At 36.3% G+C, this 19,245-nt stretch overlaps 2 protein-coding genes across 2 annotated transcripts; both read right to left on the reverse strand.

Annotated features, from left to right (window-relative positions):
* Nucleotides 1-12,553: 12,553 nt before the first annotated feature.
* LOC132037085 (22.0 kDa class IV heat shock protein-like) lies at nt 12,554-13,321 on the reverse strand. The gene has a single exon (XM_059427541.1). It carries the CDS (start codon nt 13,219-13,221, stop codon nt 12,646-12,648), a length of 576 nt encoding a protein of 191 aa, XP_059283524.1. The 5' UTR covers nt 13,222-13,321; the 3' UTR covers nt 12,554-12,645.
* Nucleotides 13,322-14,656: 1,335 nt separating this feature from the next.
* LOC132036181 (cytochrome b561 domain-containing protein At4g18260-like) lies at nt 14,657-18,454 on the reverse strand. Its single transcript, XM_059426446.1, has 4 exons — nt 18,177-18,454; nt 17,644-17,806; nt 15,469-15,617; nt 14,657-15,035 (listed from the first exon to the last, which is right to left on the reverse strand). The coding sequence occupies exons 2-4, from the start codon at nt 17,794-17,796 to the stop codon at nt 14,756-14,758; spliced, it is 582 nt and encodes a 193-aa protein (XP_059282429.1). The 5' UTR covers nt 17,797-17,806; nt 18,177-18,454; the 3' UTR covers nt 14,657-14,755.
* Nucleotides 18,455-19,245: the final 791 nt, after the last annotated feature.

The raw sequence follows: 19,245 nt of genomic DNA on the forward strand, positions 1-19,245 counted from the left end.
CCCTCCGCACACAGCTCATAGGTGACTTACCATGTTCCATAATTATCAATATTCCTTCTCATTTCCATTAATAGTGCTAGTCACACAGCATAATAAGATGATATGAAATGAATAAGGAACGATGCAAGTACAAACAATGATAATATCAAGCTTTGTGCCACACACAGCGCACGAATATCATCAACAAGTGATCCACACAATAATCATAATGAATCTCCAATTTTCATAATAATAAGAGCCAACTATCCCGAAATAGCTATACCAATAACGAGGCGTAAACTAAGTACCAATATCAATATCAAGTAATTTCATCTTTTTGATTTACTCCTAATTCACAAACAATCCACCAATTTATACACAACGTACCAAACAAGGTCCTATAGAGTCTACAGGCCACTAGCCCGATCAAATAAGTCACAAGCAATACCAAACCCTAAGGCAATATCCAACCCAACTTCATACCCGAGGGCTTACATGAAATCTCCGACAATATCATCTAAATATGCGCTACACTAGTCGAAGTCTCACCACAGGGGTAAACCGTAACCTACCTAGAAGGCCGAACAGCAATATCACCAACAATCACTCCTTAGACTTCCCTTTCCTTTGAGCCTCCAGATAAATAAAGTCTAGGCACATTCGAATCAAGAAGAACATCAATCAAACCCTATTTCTATTTATGACCCAAATTCCCAACCTATAGAATGGGATTTATGAACTAGAAAGGTGAAATTAGGAATCTACAGGCCTCAAATGAAATTAAGCTCTAAGTGATCAATTCCCATCAATTACAAGCTAGAAGAACCAATAAATTACTTAAATTCGGATTCTAGGAAAAACCCCCAAATTTGGCTATAAACCCTAACTTTAATTCTTATAAATTACCCACTAATTAGGAAGGAATCATGCAATAATAGATTCTATTCATCAATTTCATGCTTAATCAAGCCTCATCCACCAACAAATCAAGGTTTTATAATTAACAAATTATTCAAGAAAGAAACCCGAAAACCCTCTCTTATTCTTCCAAGTTCTATGAATTTTCTACCATGAATTCTTACTTAGGGAGGGTAAATGAAAGAGATTAAGATTAGGGAACTTACCCTCATGAGAAATCTGACCAAACCATCCTAACATCGCCTCTAAGATGCTAAGGAAATGTAACTTTTCGAATGGGAGGAAGAAGGGTTTTCATAAGGCATTTAAATAAAAAATCTAGCCCATCGGCCGCTTCAGTGGTTCGGCCACGCTTTCGCGCCAAAGTTCGCCAAACACCAAAATTTTTTAGTGTCTTTCCAAACTTGAAATCGACCCCCGAAACCATCCCAAAACCTCCCAAACAAACCAAATATAGAGATATACATAAAAACACACTACGAACACACTCGTGGCCTTGGAATTCCCATCGGACGTCTTGTACCGAGTCAACCCCCTATACCTCAAAACTAACTTTTCAACCCAAGTCCCAAAATGCACCCGAGTGTATTAGGAATCGAACCGGATATACACACAAGTTCTAAATGACCATCCAGACCTCTCAGAATCTATGAATTTTTTATAAAGGTTCGTTTACCCAAAAGTCAACTTTAAGTCAACCCTTTTTCGCTTTAAGCCCAAATTTCGCAAAAAGTCACCCAAATCATGTCCAAACACCTCGGGAAGTCTCTCAACGGTCCTCTCAGGTCAAATATGAGCTAAATAAGCTCTGGGAATGGTCAAAAGAATCTAATAAGCAATAACGATTTGGTCGTTACAGGAATGAATTTGTAGATGCCTTTATTGACCACTTTATGCCAATTGAGGTTAGGGAAGCAAAAGCATGGAGTTTAAGAGGTTAAGGAAGAATAACATGACTGTTCAGGAATATTATCTCAAATTTATGTTGTTGTCCAGACATGCTCCCCACATTTTTCGCGATATGAAGGCTATGGTTAAAAGGTTCGTGCTTGGGCTTAAACTCGAATTGCATAGGAATGCTAATACGGTTGCTCAAAACTACAATATGACTATTTACAAGTTGTTAGTGTTTGTGCAAGGTAATGACGAGAAACTGAATAAAGAAGAAGCACTGCAGGCCATGTTTTTAGGTAACTTTAATCAGGGTGGAGGTAGACAGCTCTTTAAGAATAGGCCAGGAGGACCCGCTCCATCCACAGCTAGTGCCCCATCCCTAAAGTTCAGGAAAAATCAGAAGAAATCGAATTTCTGACCAGTAGGTTCCTACTCTCAGGCTAGTGTGGGTCGACGAGGCTCATACCATTTGGTTTGCGGCAAGTGTGGTAAGAGACACCCGGATAGTGTCATACGGGTATGGATGTATACTATGGTTGTGGCCGAAGAGGCCATATTTAGAGAAAATTGTCCGCTAGGGCAAGGTACCGCAGGCAATGTGGCTCGACCCTGAAATCAACGGCTCTCGTAACAATCTGTCAGGCAATGGGCAAAGAAAGTCCCAAGAATACACGCCAGAGTCGAACCGTTTCGTATGGCGGGTCATCAAGATACAGAGGCCCGTGGAGATATGGTCACAGGTATGCTAACCGTCATCACTCATGATGTTTATGCTCTTATGGATCCCGGATCTACCCTATCATATGTAACCCTTTTTATTGTTAAGAAATTCGGGATGGAACCAGAAAAGTTGCATAAACCCTTTAAGGTCTCCACTCCAGTTGGAGAGTCAGTTATAGCTAGACGTATTTTTAAGGTTTGTCCATTTATGATCTATCAGTGTAGAACTACAGCAGACTTAGTAGAACTAGAGATGGTAGACTTTGATGTAATCATGGGCATGGATTGGTTAGAGTCATGTAACGCGTCAGTGGGTTGTAGAACTAAAATAGTATATTTTAATTTTTCCTGAGGGACTTATAGAATGGAAGGGTAATTCAGCAGTACCCAGAGGTAGGTTTATTTTGTATCTTAGAGCTAGAAAGATGATTACGAAGGGATGCATTTATCACCTAGTTCGAGTCAGGGATGCTGATGCCCAGACTTCAGCTCTTTAGTTAGTACAAGTTATCAGTGAGTTTCTAGAAGTCTTTCTAGATGATCTACCCAGAATTCCCTCCGATATGGAGACTGACTTTGGAATTGATCTATTTTCTGGCACTAAGCTGATATCTATTCCACCATATAGAATGGCTCTAACAGAGTTGAAAGAATTAAAAGTTCAGCTGAAAGATCTTCTTGATAAGGGATTTATTAGACCAAGTGTCTCACCTTGGGGCGTATCGGTCTTGTTTGTCCAAAAGAAAGAAGGATCCTTACGCATCTACATAGATTACCGTCAGTTGAACAAGGTCACCATTAAGAACAAGTATCCTCTCCCCAGAATCGATGACTTATTCGATTAACTTCGTGGTGCTTGTTGTTATTCAAGCATTGACCTCGATCAAGCGACCATCGCCAAAGGTTAGAAGTTGATATTCCGAAGACCACTTTCAGAACCCGTTATGGTCATTTTGACTTTCTTGTCGTGTCATTCAGATTGACAAATGCCCCAGCAATTTTCATGGACCTTATGACTAGAGTCTTTAAGCCTTATCTCGATTTATTCATCATTGTGTTTATTGATGACATATTGGTGTATTCCCGTAATAAGGCTGATCATGCAGAATATCTCAGAATAGTATTGTAGACACTCAAAGACCGTGAGCTTTATGAAAAATTCTCAAAGTGTGAGTTTTGTCTTAAGTCATAGGCGTTCTTAGGCTATGTGATTTTCGGCGAATGAGTTAAAGTGGACTTTTAGAAAATTGACGCTATTAAGAATTGGCCCAGACCCACCTCAGCATCAGATATCAGAAGTTTCTTGGATTTGGCAGGCTATTACAAGCATTTTGTCGAGGGATTTTCCTCTATCTCAGCTCTGTTGACTAAGTTGACTCAGAAGAAAGTCAAATCCCAATGGTTAGATACGTGAACGATTTTCGAAGTTTTGAGGAAGATTGAAAACAAGGCTCGCTCCCACTGACACTACTTTTCGTAGCGAATCAAGGCTCGTTGTATATTGTAATGCTTTGGGATTTGGTCTGCGGATGTGTTTTAACGCAACACGGAAAGATGGTGTAGCTTATACATCTGCATGCCTTAAGACCTTACGAGAAGAATTATCCGACCTACGACTTACTGGCAAATACATGGTTCGCACTTAAGTTATAGCGTCACTACTTATATGGAGTATATGTGGATTTATTCACCGATCATAAAAGTCTGCAATATATCTTTAAGCAAAGGGAGATGAATCTTAGGCAGAGAAGATGGCTCGAATTGCTTAAGCACTATGATGTGGATATTCTTTATCATCCAGGGAAAGTGAATGTTGTAGCCAAGAACTGGGGCCGGCATTCCATCCGAAGTTTAGCCCACGCGCGAGGTAGATAAAAGAACTATGGTGAAAGAAGTTCACCGTTTGGCCAACTTTGGAGTTCGACCTTTTGGACTCCGAGCGATGTTGGTGTTGTTGTTCATAACAAAGCTCATTCCTCCTTAGTGGTAGAGAGTCAAAGAGAAGCAATTAGTGATCCCTACTTTTTTACAAAAACAAAAAGAGGAATTCACAATCATAATGCAATGGCTTTTGAACAAGGGAGATGATGGTACTCGAGGTACCGAGGTAGATTATGTGTTCCGTACGTAGATGGGCTCGCAGAGCTGAATTATGTCGAATGCTCACAATTCCGTGTATTCCATTCATCCAGGTTTCACTAAAATGTATCATGATATTAAAGAGATTTATTGGTGGAATGATATGAACAAGCATCGCTAATGTAGCATTTTACGGCTAAGTGTCCGAATTGTCAACAAGTGAAAGCGAATACCGTAGGCCTCGCGAGTTGGCTCAAAATATTGATAAACAGATGGGACTTTATAACAAGTCTACCTCATTCATCCCATAGACATGATTCAATTTGGGTATCAGGACCGACTTATTAAGCCGCACACTTTTTGTCATTCAAGACCACAGATCCAATAAAAGATTATGATAAGTTGTATATTCGGGAGATTGTCAGATTGCATGGGACTCATTTGTCTATTATTTCAGATCGTGGTGCTCAGTTCACAACAAACTTTTGGAGATCTTTTCAGAAATGATTGGGTACTAAGATAAACCTCAAGACAACTTTTTCACCCTTACGCATGGTCGCGCAGCGTACTATTCGAATCCTGAGGATATGTTGAGAGCATGCGTCCAATATTTTAAAGGTAATTGGGATGATCACTTGCCTCTCATTAATTTTGCTTATAATAACAGTTACCATGCTAGTATCAAGATGGGAATATTTGAAGCTTTGTATAGGCAAAGGATCACCTATTGGTCAGTTGAAACAGAATTGCTAAGATTAGATTTGTTCTATCAAATTATGGAGAAAGTCAAGTTAATTCATGAGCGTTTAAAAACGACTCGGTAGTCACCAAGTCCTATACGTACGCGAGGCGAAAAGACTTAGAGTTTTAAGTTGATGATCGGGTATTCTCAAAGTCTCACCTATGAAGGGTGTTACGAGATTTGGAAAGAAATGGAAAGCTTAATTTCGTATATATTGGACCTTATAGCTATGAGCTTGAATTGCCACAAGATACTGCGCCGTTGTTCATCCACAAGATTCCATGTGTATATGATGAAGTTCCAGTGTGTGGGAGACCCATCGTTGGTTGTTCCCGCCGATTCTATAACGATTAAGGATAGCCTCACTTGAGAGATCCCGTGGCGTAGCAATTCTTGATCGTCGAGGTTCGTAAGGTCGAGAACTAAGGAAGTTGCCTCGCTAAAGTTTTATGGAGGAGTCGAAAGTTGAGAAGCTACACGGGAAGTCGAAGAAGACATGAAATCCAAGTATCCATATTTGTATGAAGAGCAAATGCAGAAACACCTCCATAGTAACCTTTCCATAGTCCATGTCATGTCTCATGTTTCACGCTCACGTTTACCCGGTATTCGTGTTCCATGTCTCGCATTGATCTTTCCATGTTTCCATGCATCATGTTAATTCAGTCTCCATGTTTCACGTCATGTTTCCTCACATTCATGTATTCAAGCCATGTCCAGCCATATTCCTAACCATGACCCATCATTTGAGGACGAATGATCCCAAGGGGGAGATATTGTAGCACCTTGTACCATTAAACTAGGCTACGTTTATGATTTGAGACTTAGAAGACTAGATGAGAAGTGTTGAGAATAAATTCATCTCACTTCTGCAAAGTCCAACTTTTACGTCCAGGTATACGGACCGTATATTATTATACGGCCGTACTTTCAGACCGTGTTTAGTAGGTGGAAAATTCTAGTTTCTGTCAAAGTTTTTAAATGCTTTGGTTCGGACCGTATAAAGTTACACAAACCGTACTTGGTGATTGTATAATAATATACAGACCGTACTTTCAGTCCGTAAAACTCTTTTGGAAAATTCCAGTCTCTGGAATTTTAATCATTGTTAAATACGGTCAGTTTATACGGACCATATAATGCCCCGACTCAGTTAAGTATAAACACCCCAATTTAGCCTTTTTATTCTATTTTTTGTACTCCTAAGCCCTAGCACGAAGGTTTTCTTCTCCCATCAATCCAAAAAAACAAGGTAAGTCATTCCAAGTCCTTCCAAGTCAATTATAACATATATTCTTGTAATCTAATAAGGAAATCATTGTTCCGTACCTAGGGTTTTCAAGAAAACCCATCTCAAGGCTCAAGGTTTAAGCTTTTGGAATTCTATTACAAGTTTTGGAGCACTAATAGATATGTTGGGTTTCTATCTATGTATCGGAACATCTTTGTTCTTCTCCATGCCACGTTCTTCCATGATTATGCAAGAGTTCATTAAACTAGGGATTTTAGCCAAGTTCAGGATAACCCTAAGTCCATGCACCATGATTTACCATGTTTGAAATATATATATTTGTTGTTGTATTCCTAATCTTCCATTTTGGTTATTGGGAATCCGTCTGTAATCAATGAAAACCCATATATTGCATTCCATGAGTTCCTACATGCAAGTCATTAAATATTATACTTACTTTCATGAATATCCTACATGTATATGCGTTTTCATGCAAATAAAGTATATAACTTTATCCATGATTATGGAACAAGATATCCATTTTATAATACAAGTCATGTTTTTTATGAAATTCATGGGTTTGCCAACTCTATCATGTTCATATTTTTGAGAGTTGTACAGATTACTGAAAAGGTTTTATACCTGAAACTACGTATGCCGACGTAGGATAAGGATTGTTCCGCCCAGAAAAGGATTCCTTTATGTATTCCCCATTGAGGGATTTGGATCCATTCATGTCATGTTCATGTCTTGTACCCTGACAAGGTACAAGATGGCTTAGCTGATCGGGCAGAGATCATATGCCACGTACTAAAGTGGTGGTTACATGTCGGTCATACTAATGCTCTCCCACAGATATTTATGCTCTCCCACAGATATTTTTACTCATGTTATTTATATATGTATTCTTGTTCATGCTCATGACCAGGTTTAAGTTTCAGTTTCAGCTCTTATCATATTATTTCATGTACCATGATGATTTCATTCAGTTGCTTTACGTACTAGTACATTCAATGTGCTGACATCCCTTTTCTATTGCTCGGGGGCCTGCATTTCACGATGCAGGTACGGATTTACATGTCGCCGCATCTGCTCAGTAGGATTTGCTCGTATCAGCTTGTTGGTAAGCCCTATCTTATTTGGAGTGCTATCCTCATTTATTTTCATGGCATGTTTAGCAAGTTAAGGTATGCTAGGGACCTTGTCCCAGCAAGTATGTTTTACAGTTCAGATTCATGACAGAGGTTTCATGGACTAGTCAGTCAGTTATGTCAATACTCAGAGTTGTGTAGCCATCCTTAACTCAGTTTATGTTATTTCCGTATTCACGTTTTATACAAGTATTTTTATTAAATATTATGACTTTTCATGTTTTATTAAGGCTCATCATGTTTCATGTTATATTCCGCTCATGTTATGCCTCATGATGATTCAGCAAGCTATGTGGTTCACTCGGTCACATGCAGTAAGGCACCGAGTGTCGTGTTACGTCCAGGCCATGGTTTGGGGCATGACAAAGCTTGGTCCTGACGGACACTAGTCCGAATATTATAATTGTTACTTTAACAACATTAACAGAATTCTGCGGTAAATGTTTTAGATTTTAAGATCTTACCATTATTTTACCCCTACTAATATTCTAAAGGAATCATAAAGTTGGGTTATTGTGCATTCTTTATTAATAGGAGAGGTTACTTTTGCAATCACCTAAGCAACCAAAATTTATGTTAATCTGGAAACAGATTACATCGCCTCTCTAATTGAAAAGTTTTCCGCCAAATCTGTTGGGGTGGAAACTCTCAAAAGCGCTAATGTAAATACGCTTCCCATAGAGGAGGAGATGTTCCAAAATAGGATGACCATTGGTGAATTGTTGGAATCGGACTGGAGCATAGATATTCAGGTTATAAATCTATTTATGCTTGCTACTCTTTTTAAACTTACAATTCAAACACAACCATCTACTATATAATTGTGTTGTTATATATTTTAAGAATGCATTGTTACGGCTCGGGCCAAGATCACAGATATTGACAACTTTTTCTATTGGTATGACGTTTCTTGCAACTTGTGCGGTAAGAAAATCAAACCTACAAATGGTGTGTACATATGCCCCCCTTGTGCAAAATAATGCAAGTTCCCGTTAATGGTGTGTACATATGCCCCCCGTGTGTACCATTGCATATGTATAATAGATATGTGATTAAATACCCTTTTAACAAACAATCAGGAACACGCCTCAGTGGACGACTTTGAAGAGTCAGTGGAAGATCTACTTGTTAGTGACACAGGTACGAGTTCGAACCGACCAACTTCAACAAGAAAGTTGAGAAGATTGAAAACAAAAAAACAAAAAAAACAAAAAAAAAAACAGCAACCTCCTACTCCCTATCTGGCCAAGTTGGAGGACTGCCAAGAAGAATTACACACGGCCGATGGTGTTTCCAGATGGACGAGAAGAACTTCTGCAAGAACTATTCAGAAGAGAAGATCCATAGATGAGGATGAATAATGTTGGTTCGCGAACTTAAAATGATTATATATATATATACATATACTAGTTATGTATAGGAGCCAGTTTTGCGCCCAAACTCAAGATATAAAAGTAGATATTTTAACTAAAGAATATAATTTGTGTTAGTACAGCGTACAACAACAACAACCATATACCCATCAGAAGTCCCACAAGTTTAGCTATATGAAAGAAAATTTTTCATTCCACTCCTTTAATATTTTAACTTCCATTTTGATGAAATTATTTAATTCAAATCAAATTTGGAACCGTAATTTGACATTATAACTTATGTATCCTAATTTTCTGAAGTTATTTAGTTCTAAATAAATAATCTATACATAGTTAATGAACTTTTAAGACAAATACATAATTTAACTTGTGGCAGGATGGAGTCGTCCTCTCTTAATCGGATTAGGGGTTCGAACATGGATATGGAAAAAAATCTTTGGAGGAAGCGCTCCCCCGAATAGGCGCGATGCGTGCGAATTATCCGGATTAATTGGGCTCAAATGCGATATCGAGCACCGCGAAAATCAAAGAACGTGAAAAATGAGGTAGGAGGTTCGATAGCTAAAAGTAGACTTTAAAAATAAAAACAAAAAAATTGACTTAAATAAATAAGATTAGGACCTAAAAGTAATTAATTAAAAAGTTTTACAAAAATTTGAAAATTATTGTGAGGACTACAAAAGTCCCGCAGCTTCGATAAATAAAAGTAGACTTTAAAAACAAAAAACAAAAAAAATTGACTTAAATAAATAAGATTAGAACATAAAAGTAATTAATTAAAAAGTTTTTAAAAAATTGAAAAATTATTGTGAGGACTACAAAAGTCCTCAGATTTGCTCTTATATAATATAGTAATATTGTATAATGTTCTTTTATAAATAATGATTTCTGTATGTAAACATCTTATCCTTCGAGGCCTGATGACCGTTGTATCTCCTTTTAATTTAAAATACATTGCCCAAGTTTTACCTTCCATTATTCTCTATTTGGATCACGTTAGCTTCAATATATTTCCTAGAAGCAAATTTTCTAAATAACATTCAGTGGCTTTGCAAATGTTGATTGATCGAATTGGTTTTATAATTAATTTTTTTTTTCTTGGAATGTTTGGTTTCTGGTTTAGACGAAGGGCTAATATTTAATTTAGATCTGTGGGTTGAACTGTTGGAACACAAATATAACATTAATGGAGTAAGTAATTGGACAATCTTGACAGTTCTATCAAATTTAAGGAACACCCAAACGGTATATGCATTGGCACAATAAAGGGGCGGCTCTCCCCAATTATATACTTGACAGTTACATCTTGCCAAATTAATTTTCAAGACAAATAAAACGCATCCTATTATTTACATTGAAAGTAATGACGCATCTAAATTAATAATAAACTCTAAAATATAGACTTATCACGACGAGGGTACATGAATGAACCAAATAAGTTCAAAGACGGCGAAGAACTTTAGCAAATGAAATAGCAGTTGTCAATTCGCACAACAAACTTACAATCAAGCACTATCTAAAACAGAATGCTTTTTCCACGCAGGTGATTACAAATTAGTCCAATAATAATATTGTCGCTAATCGGAAAGGGAATCAGAAATCAAAATATAAAATATCAATAACAAAATCTAAGAATCCCACATGAATCTTCTGAACAACGTTGCTTTCGGCTACACCCCTTTGGTGTCATTCAAACACCGCTTGAAAATAGACCAACCAAATTAATGAATTAAAACTATTTTTTTTTTTTTTACATACAAAAAAAAAAAAACCAAAAGTCACAACTGTTTAAATTTTCTTACTGTTTGCTTCAACTCTCAGTTACAGCCCACTTAAACATTACAATGATTCGTCTCCACAATTCTTCATTCTCAATATTTTTCCTGCACCAAATCTCTCAGCATCATTCATTCTCTCCCCTCCCTCTTTATTGTTCTTCCTTCTCCATTTTATTGCTCCCATTCCAATTACAACTGTTTTGATTTGTTTACTTCTGTCAATATTAAACAGCAGTGAAGTGCTTCTTCCACAAAATCCAGATGGCCACACAGCCATAAGGAGAGAAGTTGAATTTAATATACAAAAGGCGTAAATAACAATCAAATCCGTAGCAGTACACTCCACTCCCATTGTCATTATCCGCTCTGTGATTTTGAGTTTAGGTTCCTCTCCATAAACTCGGTGAGTTTTAAATAAATATCCTTAATGTGGTTGCCACTTCATCCTTAATTAAGTTTAGTCAGGCATTATTCACAGTGTCTTCAAACAATAGGAATTATTACAATTTCAAACACGTAAAGAGGAAGCAAATCCTTAGCAGAAAACTCCACTACCATTGTCAGCATCCACTCAGAGATTTTGAGTTAAAGGAGGTTTCCACAAATTCCATGTGGATTTTATTTCCATACCATTTCTGCGGCCAAATGTCCCTTCTTAATTTTGTTTAACAGTCCGATATTTTCCCTATCTTTCCTTCGAGCTTTTTGGTTTGATTCTGCTCACTGAAATAGTTGCATCGATACGTTCGAAACTAAACTGTACATCAATATTCAAAATCATTCTCAAATGGGTTGTTAACCGATAATCATGTGTGCGGGTTGTAGATATCAACTCCGCACCTTGAATTGATTGTTCCGCTTCAAAGTTTCACATATCTATAATACCAATTACACAAGGGTCTAGCTATCAGATTCATGGTACACTCTGTTTATTTTCAAATCGATGAAAGCTTAATTCAACAAGAATAATTTGCACACTAGATTCCCATAAGCATGTCCTCGGCTTCAAATATTTGAGGATAGCAATCAATTCTAAGTTAGGACATTTATACCTTACAATTTTTGATATAGGTTCATGGAAATGATCTCTGACATTGTTAAACAATTTAGTGCCTCAACACATATTCCCCGACAGGTTAAACTTATGCTGCAGCTTCTACCTGATTTAGCCCAGCAAGACAGGATGTATAAACAAAATTGAAGAGTTATGCATCATCAATGCAATGTAACTAAAAGAATGACGCAATAGTGCATATCAAAAAATGCAGATACCATTACGCCAGATTGAAGTGAAAGCTCGCAATAATTCAATAAAAAAAATTAAAAAAAAAAAAAAAATATCAGTTACTAAAGAGAATCCATCTGGTTCTACATTTAGTGAAAAGACGCACAAAATTGATAAACTTAACGAACTGCACAACCATCTTTTACTGGGTCACTTCCACCAGCACAATTACAATCACTTTTCTTCGCCATCAATTTGCACAACACATTTAGGTTATTTGTATTAAACATAAAACAGGGAACGATCATATCGTAACCTCAATGAGGTCGTGCACGACCGCACAAATAAGACTTTTCATCCCTCCATAAAGGATGAATTTAACAATACAATGCAATTAAATTTAAATAACAATCAAAACAAATATTATAAACACAAGGTAATACGACAGCGAACAACTATCAAAACACATACTATTCAAGAACTTTATTACAGACACATAAAAAGACGATCATCAACAAACCAAACATCAGACTAACACAGTTCAAACTTCTTAAGTTACATCTCAGCTTTGGTAGCTTTAATATCCTCACCACCAGCAGAGTTACTTTCCTCAGCAATACTAATCACCTTAGTTTGTTTCTTCTTCTCTTCAGCCAACTTTGGCACAGTAATCTTTAATACACCATTTTCCAAATGAGCCTTAATTTGTTCCAAATCAGCATTTCCGGGAAGTCTAAATTGTCTCCAAAATTTCCCTGAAGTTCTCTCAGCTCTATGCCACTTGTCCCCTTCAATTTCTTCATCAGTTTTCCTTTCACCACTAACTCTCAACACCCTGTTTTCTTCTACCTCAATCTTGATGTCCTCTTTCTTCATCCCTGGTATGTCAAGTGTAATTACATGCTCTTTTGCTGTTTCCTTCCAATCTGAACGAGCTAAGGCGATTGTTTCTACACCTTTCGGGATTGTCAGTGGGGTTTGTTCAAGAATCCTGAAAGGGTCATCTGGTGGAAACATTATGTCCCACATGGGACGTGTGTATGGCATTAGTGCATGATTTTGGGTTGGAAGAAAGGCTACAACCATCGCTAAAACAAGAAAGCTCATCAAGCTAACTGTTGTTTTCACCATTCTTGATGTTCAATTCGTTATAAGTACACTGGTTTATGGGTTGGAAGGTAATTGAGAGGAACTTTTCTTGCGTATAATTGTTTGTTGGTGATGGTTATAGAGTTATTAGGATTTATATAGGAAGGAGATGACCCTTTTTTTGGTTGTCGGTTAGATGAAAGGTCTACAAGTTTCTGGAGAAAGTTTGCTACACTTGGAAATAACAGACATCATTTCTAGAGTGTTCGTGTCTGTTCTTGAATATTCAGGGTAAGCCAGGGATTGTATTTACCTAACAAATAATAAACGTCCACGTTTGTTAATTGCACTCTCAAACCAATGCTTGATTTATCGGGATGTTATACAGTGAAATGATTGAAATTTATGACTTTCATCAAAATTTTGGATTCGAACCCGAAAATAAATACTCCCTCAGCTCATGCACACCATTTAAAAAATTAATTATTTCTAAAAAAGTTAAAAATATTTTTACTAATTTATCCCTAATTAAATTATGCTTACATAATTAATGTTTAGAAAAAAAAAAAGCAGTTTATTCTTAAAATCCTAAGCATCACTTCTTTTAAAAAAAATTAAAAAGCCTAATAAACCACTTATTATGGAACGGAGGAAGTGAGTCCCAACTCTGTTTTAATTTGTTATCTTACTTTTCTTTTTAATCAGTTTAGAATTTTTTTTTTTTTGTAGCTCTTTAATTTTAACTTTTCATATGACATGTTTAAGATCACAAAATTAAATAATATTTTGGAATTTGGTGTTTCTATATATCTTTAATTTAAAATTTTAAGATTCAAAATGCTTCTTTATCTTCTTAAACTTTATGCCAAATCAAAATCAGAAAAAAAAATTGAAATGGAGGGAGTAACTTTTTTATATGCACGCTTTTACTTTTGATAAACCTATTTGTCACAAAATATAATTAGTCCGACTAATAAATTCTAAAAATCTAATGCTTAAATTTTATTTTATTAAAAAAACACAAACAGTTCCAACGGCATCAATTTCGCAAGGGTCTTTCACAATATATCTAATAAGGTTAAATTATATCCGCGCTCTAACAGAATTATATCCAGAACCATCTGCGTTCTATGTGTTTACTGAAGAATCAGTTGGTAACCAAAAAAAAATTAGATAATTTCTTGGAATAGATCAAATTATAAAGAAAATTATTTACGCAGTATGGAATATATATATATATATATATATATATATATATATATATATATATATATATCATCAATGCAAAGGGATTATCCTTTTTGCTAGTTACAAATTTTAGACAAAAATTGTAAGGCGGAAAAATGGACAAAAGATCTCTCATATTATTTGCTGTATATGATGCTCTACATTAATAGTACACAAAAAGTCTTTCATACTATTTGCTGTATATGATGCTCTACGTTGACAGCACTCAAACTCTCATATTTGTTTCTGAAATTGTAACTAGGTTGGAAAGAATTTAACGTTAATATAAGTCAAATAATTTGTCTGTCTGTAAGCCTTAACATGGCTATGATGATGACATTTCCTTTTCTCATCTGTTGAAGATGTTTCTTAATTCGTTTGTCGTTACTGTTTCATTGACTAAATGACTCCTGATTTGCTTTATATATTGCCATTTTTCTTGGAGTAGATAGATGAACAGGATAACAACAATCTCAACTGTGAAAGCCAAGGTCCAAACACTTGTGCTTCTCATTGTTCTTGTGTGATAGTTCTGTAAACCTGTATATATGTTGTTGATTCCCAGTAAAGAAACTGTGACTCCAAGAAGCCAGTGAATTGGAAACCATATACTCCTTCCTTTGCTTCCCCTGCATAGGAAGAACAAAATACAATACTAAATTACAGAAATTAGCAGAAGATTTGTACAGGGTGTTGACTCAATGTTACCCATATGTAAGTTAGGCCAAACTTATTTACTAATATGGTCGAAATATACAAAACCTATACACTGATTATGTATAATATATGTATAGGTATGTATATTATACAATAAATATACAAAACCTATACACTTGGTCATGTTTTGTAAACTAGATCACCCAAAGGCATTGCGCTGTAATTTTCCCCATTAAAAAATCCCTGTAGTAGGATCTGGGGGAATGATTTGACTTTGGGTTTTTATGTAAGCTGTAAAGTTGACATAGCATTGTCTTTGTGCTACATTTGTAATATTGTTACCATTCTAAAAAAAAACTCACAGAAATTAACTTCTATAGAGACATTAAGGTATATATCCTTTACCTGTCAGGCTTATAAACTCCAGTAGCTGCTTGCAGCCATATGGCACCATACAAAGCTAAGCCAATCCTTTGGTGATTATTTGTGAAAGAGTTGTCGAAGCTTTCTATCGACATGATTGCTGCTACTGTTACAAGGAGAAGAGATAGTATCTGCAAAATAACCAAAATAAAATGAAATATTCTCCAAGTGAATTTTATGCGCTGCATAATGATATAGTAATTGTACATGGACTTTCTAGAGCTATCAAGTATCACATGATAAAACAAAACGGTTATACCTAACATCATAATTAACTTGAATGGTGCTCATTTCTAGATAAATTAAAGAGAAAAGACATCATTTAACTCTCAATTAAGATTTAAAACTCGCTTAAGAACTAAACTTAACTTCAGTATTTATTTACCCCCTTAACAACTTTCATCCCAATTATTTACCACCCCCGAGAATGACGCAAAAAAAAAAAAAAAAAAGTAAAAAAAAATTAAGAGAGAGAGTGGAAAGGTGGGCCCGATATATATAGATATATATTATTATGTAATTAAAAATAAAATAAAAATAATATATAATTAAAAAATAATTAATTATTTTTTCTCTCCACCCCACCCCACAGCCCCGCCCCCTCTTCTTCACCCCACAACCCCGCCCCCACCACCATCTTCTTCACCCTTCCTTTTTTATTTTTCTCTTTCTTCTTCTTTTCTCCTCATCCTACCATAACCACCCATAACAACAACACCCACATCTTTAACCCACACTCACACCCACCACCACCACCATCACCCCACCAAATTTCATCCCATTCCTTCTCAAAATCATCCATAAGTATTATTTCATAATTTTATTTTTTAAAGAAAACAAAATCAAAATCAAGAAACCAAAAAATGGTAAGAAAAGAATGATGAGAATATAGAGAGAAAGAAGGAATTGGTGGTGGGGGCGGGGCTGTGGGAGTGGGGTGGGGGTTGTGAAGATGACGAAATGGTGGGGGAGGGGCTGTGGCGTGGTGGGGAAGGGGCGGGGCTGTGGCTGCGGGGTGGGGGGAGGGGCTGTGGCGTGGTGGGGGAGGGGCGGGGCTGTGGCTGCGGGGTGGGGGGTTGTGAAGATGGTGGGGGAGGGGCTGTGGGGGCGGGGCTGTGGCTGCGGGGTGAGGGGTTGTGAAGAAGAAGATGGTGTGGTTAATAATGATTATGGAAGAAATTAAAACAAAAAATCAAAATCAAGAACCAAAAAATGATAATAATAATAATAATAATAATAATAATAATAATAATAATAATAATAATAATAGCCAACAATAACAATCAAAATAATCAATTTGGACGAATTTGAAAAAAAAAAATGGGATGAAATTTGGTGGGGTGATGGTATGTTGTTATTTGCGTGTTATTCTGGGTGTTTATAGTAGGATGAGAGAAAGAAGAAGGAAAGAAAAAAAAAAAATGAAGGGTTGGTAATTTTTAGTATTGATTATTTTGCTTTGCGCGCGGCGGCAGCAGGGCAGCGGTGGCGGAGGTGTGGCGGCAGCGGGGCGGGGGGGGCGGTTGAGGAGAAAGAAGAAGAAAGAGAGAAGGAGAGAAAGAAGAAGAAAGAAAAAATAATAAAAGAAAAAAAAAAACGAAGGGTTAGTCATTTTTGACATGGCAACGACGTTAACGACGCAATGATGATGAATGACGCGCGCGGAGTGTAATGCACCTCCTATCATGAGAGCAGGTATTATTTTTTGCGTGGTAAATAATCGTGGGATGAAAGTTGTTAAGGGGGGTAAATAAATACAAGTTAAGTTTTTGCTAAAACCGAGTTTTAAAGTTCAAGGGTTAAATGACAGTTTTTCTAAATTAAACTAAGAGAGCTAGCTGTAATATTACTACCTCTGTTTTAATTTATGTTGGGTAAACTGACTATGTAGCGTTTAAAAGATGGAAAAAGACGGTTGAAATTTGTGATTTTAAATATATCATGATGTTTCTGTAGCTATAAAATATGTGTCGTTAAGGGTAATTAAAAAGTTTTCAGTTAAATATTTTCTGGCTATAAGAATTGAAACGAACTAGTAAGACAGTGCCATGAAAAATGGAACAGATTGAGCAATGACTTTAGTACCTGTTGAGATACTATTTGTCATGCCAATAACTTATTCATTGACTGACAAAGGTTATGACCACAAAAGTTTACCTGTAAAGTAGCATGAACATAGAGAATAATCTTTAGCCTTCTTTCACATTCCTCTCTATTTGACATTCTTATTACAAGAATCCCTATAGGCATCAAGAAACCCATGGAAGCCCAGAGAAGAAATCCATGTAGGATAATTTGAAATGGCAACATAGAAGTTTAACTGCAATTTAAGATAGATAAGAATTAGTTGCTGAGCAAAATGTATGGGAAACTAGCTAGAGAACAAGATCGAGAAATTTTGGTTTAGCCGATCGAAAACAACCTCTCTACTCCACAAAGATAGGGGTAACGTTAGCGTACATCCTACCCTTCCAAACCCCACTTGTGGGATTACAGTGCAATCTTACACCGGGTGTGTTGTAGTTGTTGTGGTTGCGGGTCAAAAAAAAAAAAAAAATTGAAAGACAAAGATTAGTCATGTAATATGCACTGCTAATGCTACAAAAACTGAGAGGAAAGAGAGGCTAAATATTGCATGCACTTTATCATAAATTAAACAGCACTCTATTTAAAGAGCAGGAAAGACGTACACAGATAGAAGAACAAAAATACTTTTTTCTAAGCAGTTGTTATCCTCAATTCTGCAAAGAGGCCAATGTGATATGCTTTAGACAAATGAATGAATGTTTCGTTTGGGCATAATGTTCAGATTATGTTTTGTTTGGGCATAATGTTCAGATTACTGGTTATTTATAGTGCATATTTTTATAGTGAGGAAAAGGAAGTAGGGAATGGGAATTAGGTTTGATTTCAACCTGGTGGGGGGACCTTATGACATGCTTTTCTTTTTGCGGTGAGAATCCGGAGTATCTGAGTAGAAGATATATAGTCAGAGTAGAAAGGAGAGATTTCTGAATATTAAGTGGTTGACAATTGACAATATTTATGTACAAAACTTTAGTCTATACTTAACAACTGAGCAATAGCATTTCACTGGTGAGATAATGTAACTGCCCAAGTCATCAGTGATATTGTTTACCTTTCTTTCTTCTGTTTTACTAATACAGTACATCCCATTTAAGGATTCAGCGTCCTCAATGAGATTTATTCCACCATCATCTCAAAGATGTCAGATTTGCTAAAACTTAATTGAATGCTGAGGTTTGCCACACCACCACCTAAGATTACATGCGGAGTTATTCTGATACCATAGATAACAATTGATGTAAGCATGGAAGACAGTCATAGTATATTGGAGAATTCCAACTTGATATCAATAACTTAGAGTGCTTCAAGAGAGCATGAAAACTAAGAGTCAAGTGAAGAAAAGGCAGCTCAAACTTCCCGTGAAAGCCACACAAGTAACACCATAAACAAAGAAGAATCACGCTAAAGCATAACTGTGAACGCGAAAACTAGCGTTCAGGCTAGATTTTGCAATCTATTCAAGGGCCATTTTGGTAATTTTGTAATTAGTTAATGACCACTATAGATAGTACTCCCTCCGGTTCAAAATAAGTGTCCACTTAGCATTTAGCACACCCCTTAACAAAATACTACTCCTAGAGAAAAATAGGTATTTTGACTAAACTATCCTTAATTAAATATGTATTGAGATTCGGTTACTTAGTATTTAATAAGGGCAAATCTAGAAAACAA

The sequence above is a fragment of the Lycium ferocissimum genome, chromosome 11 (assembly GCF_029784015.1).
Source record: "Lycium ferocissimum isolate CSIRO_LF1 chromosome 11, AGI_CSIRO_Lferr_CH_V1, whole genome shotgun sequence".
Classification (NCBI taxonomy): Eukaryota; Viridiplantae; Streptophyta; class Magnoliopsida; order Solanales; family Solanaceae; genus Lycium; species Lycium ferocissimum.

Bases quoted from the DNA above. Each gene is read 5' to 3' on its own strand.
- LOC132037085 (XM_059427541.1), bottom strand. From the start codon at position 13,221: ATGGTGAAAACAACAGTTAGCTTGATGAGCTTTCTTGTTTTAGCGATG.
- LOC132036181 (XM_059426446.1), bottom strand. From the start codon at position 17,796: ATGTTGCCATTTCAAATTATCCTACATGGATTTCTTCTCTGGGCTTCC. The intron at 15,618-17,643 runs GTAAACTTTTGT...GTTATTTTGCAG, and splicing joins ATGTTCATGCTACTTTACAG to ATACTATCTCTTCTCCTTGT. The intron at 15,036-15,468 runs GTAAAGGATATA...CTTCCTATGCAG, and splicing joins GGAGTTTATAAGCCTGACAG to GGGAAGCAAAGGAAGGAGTA.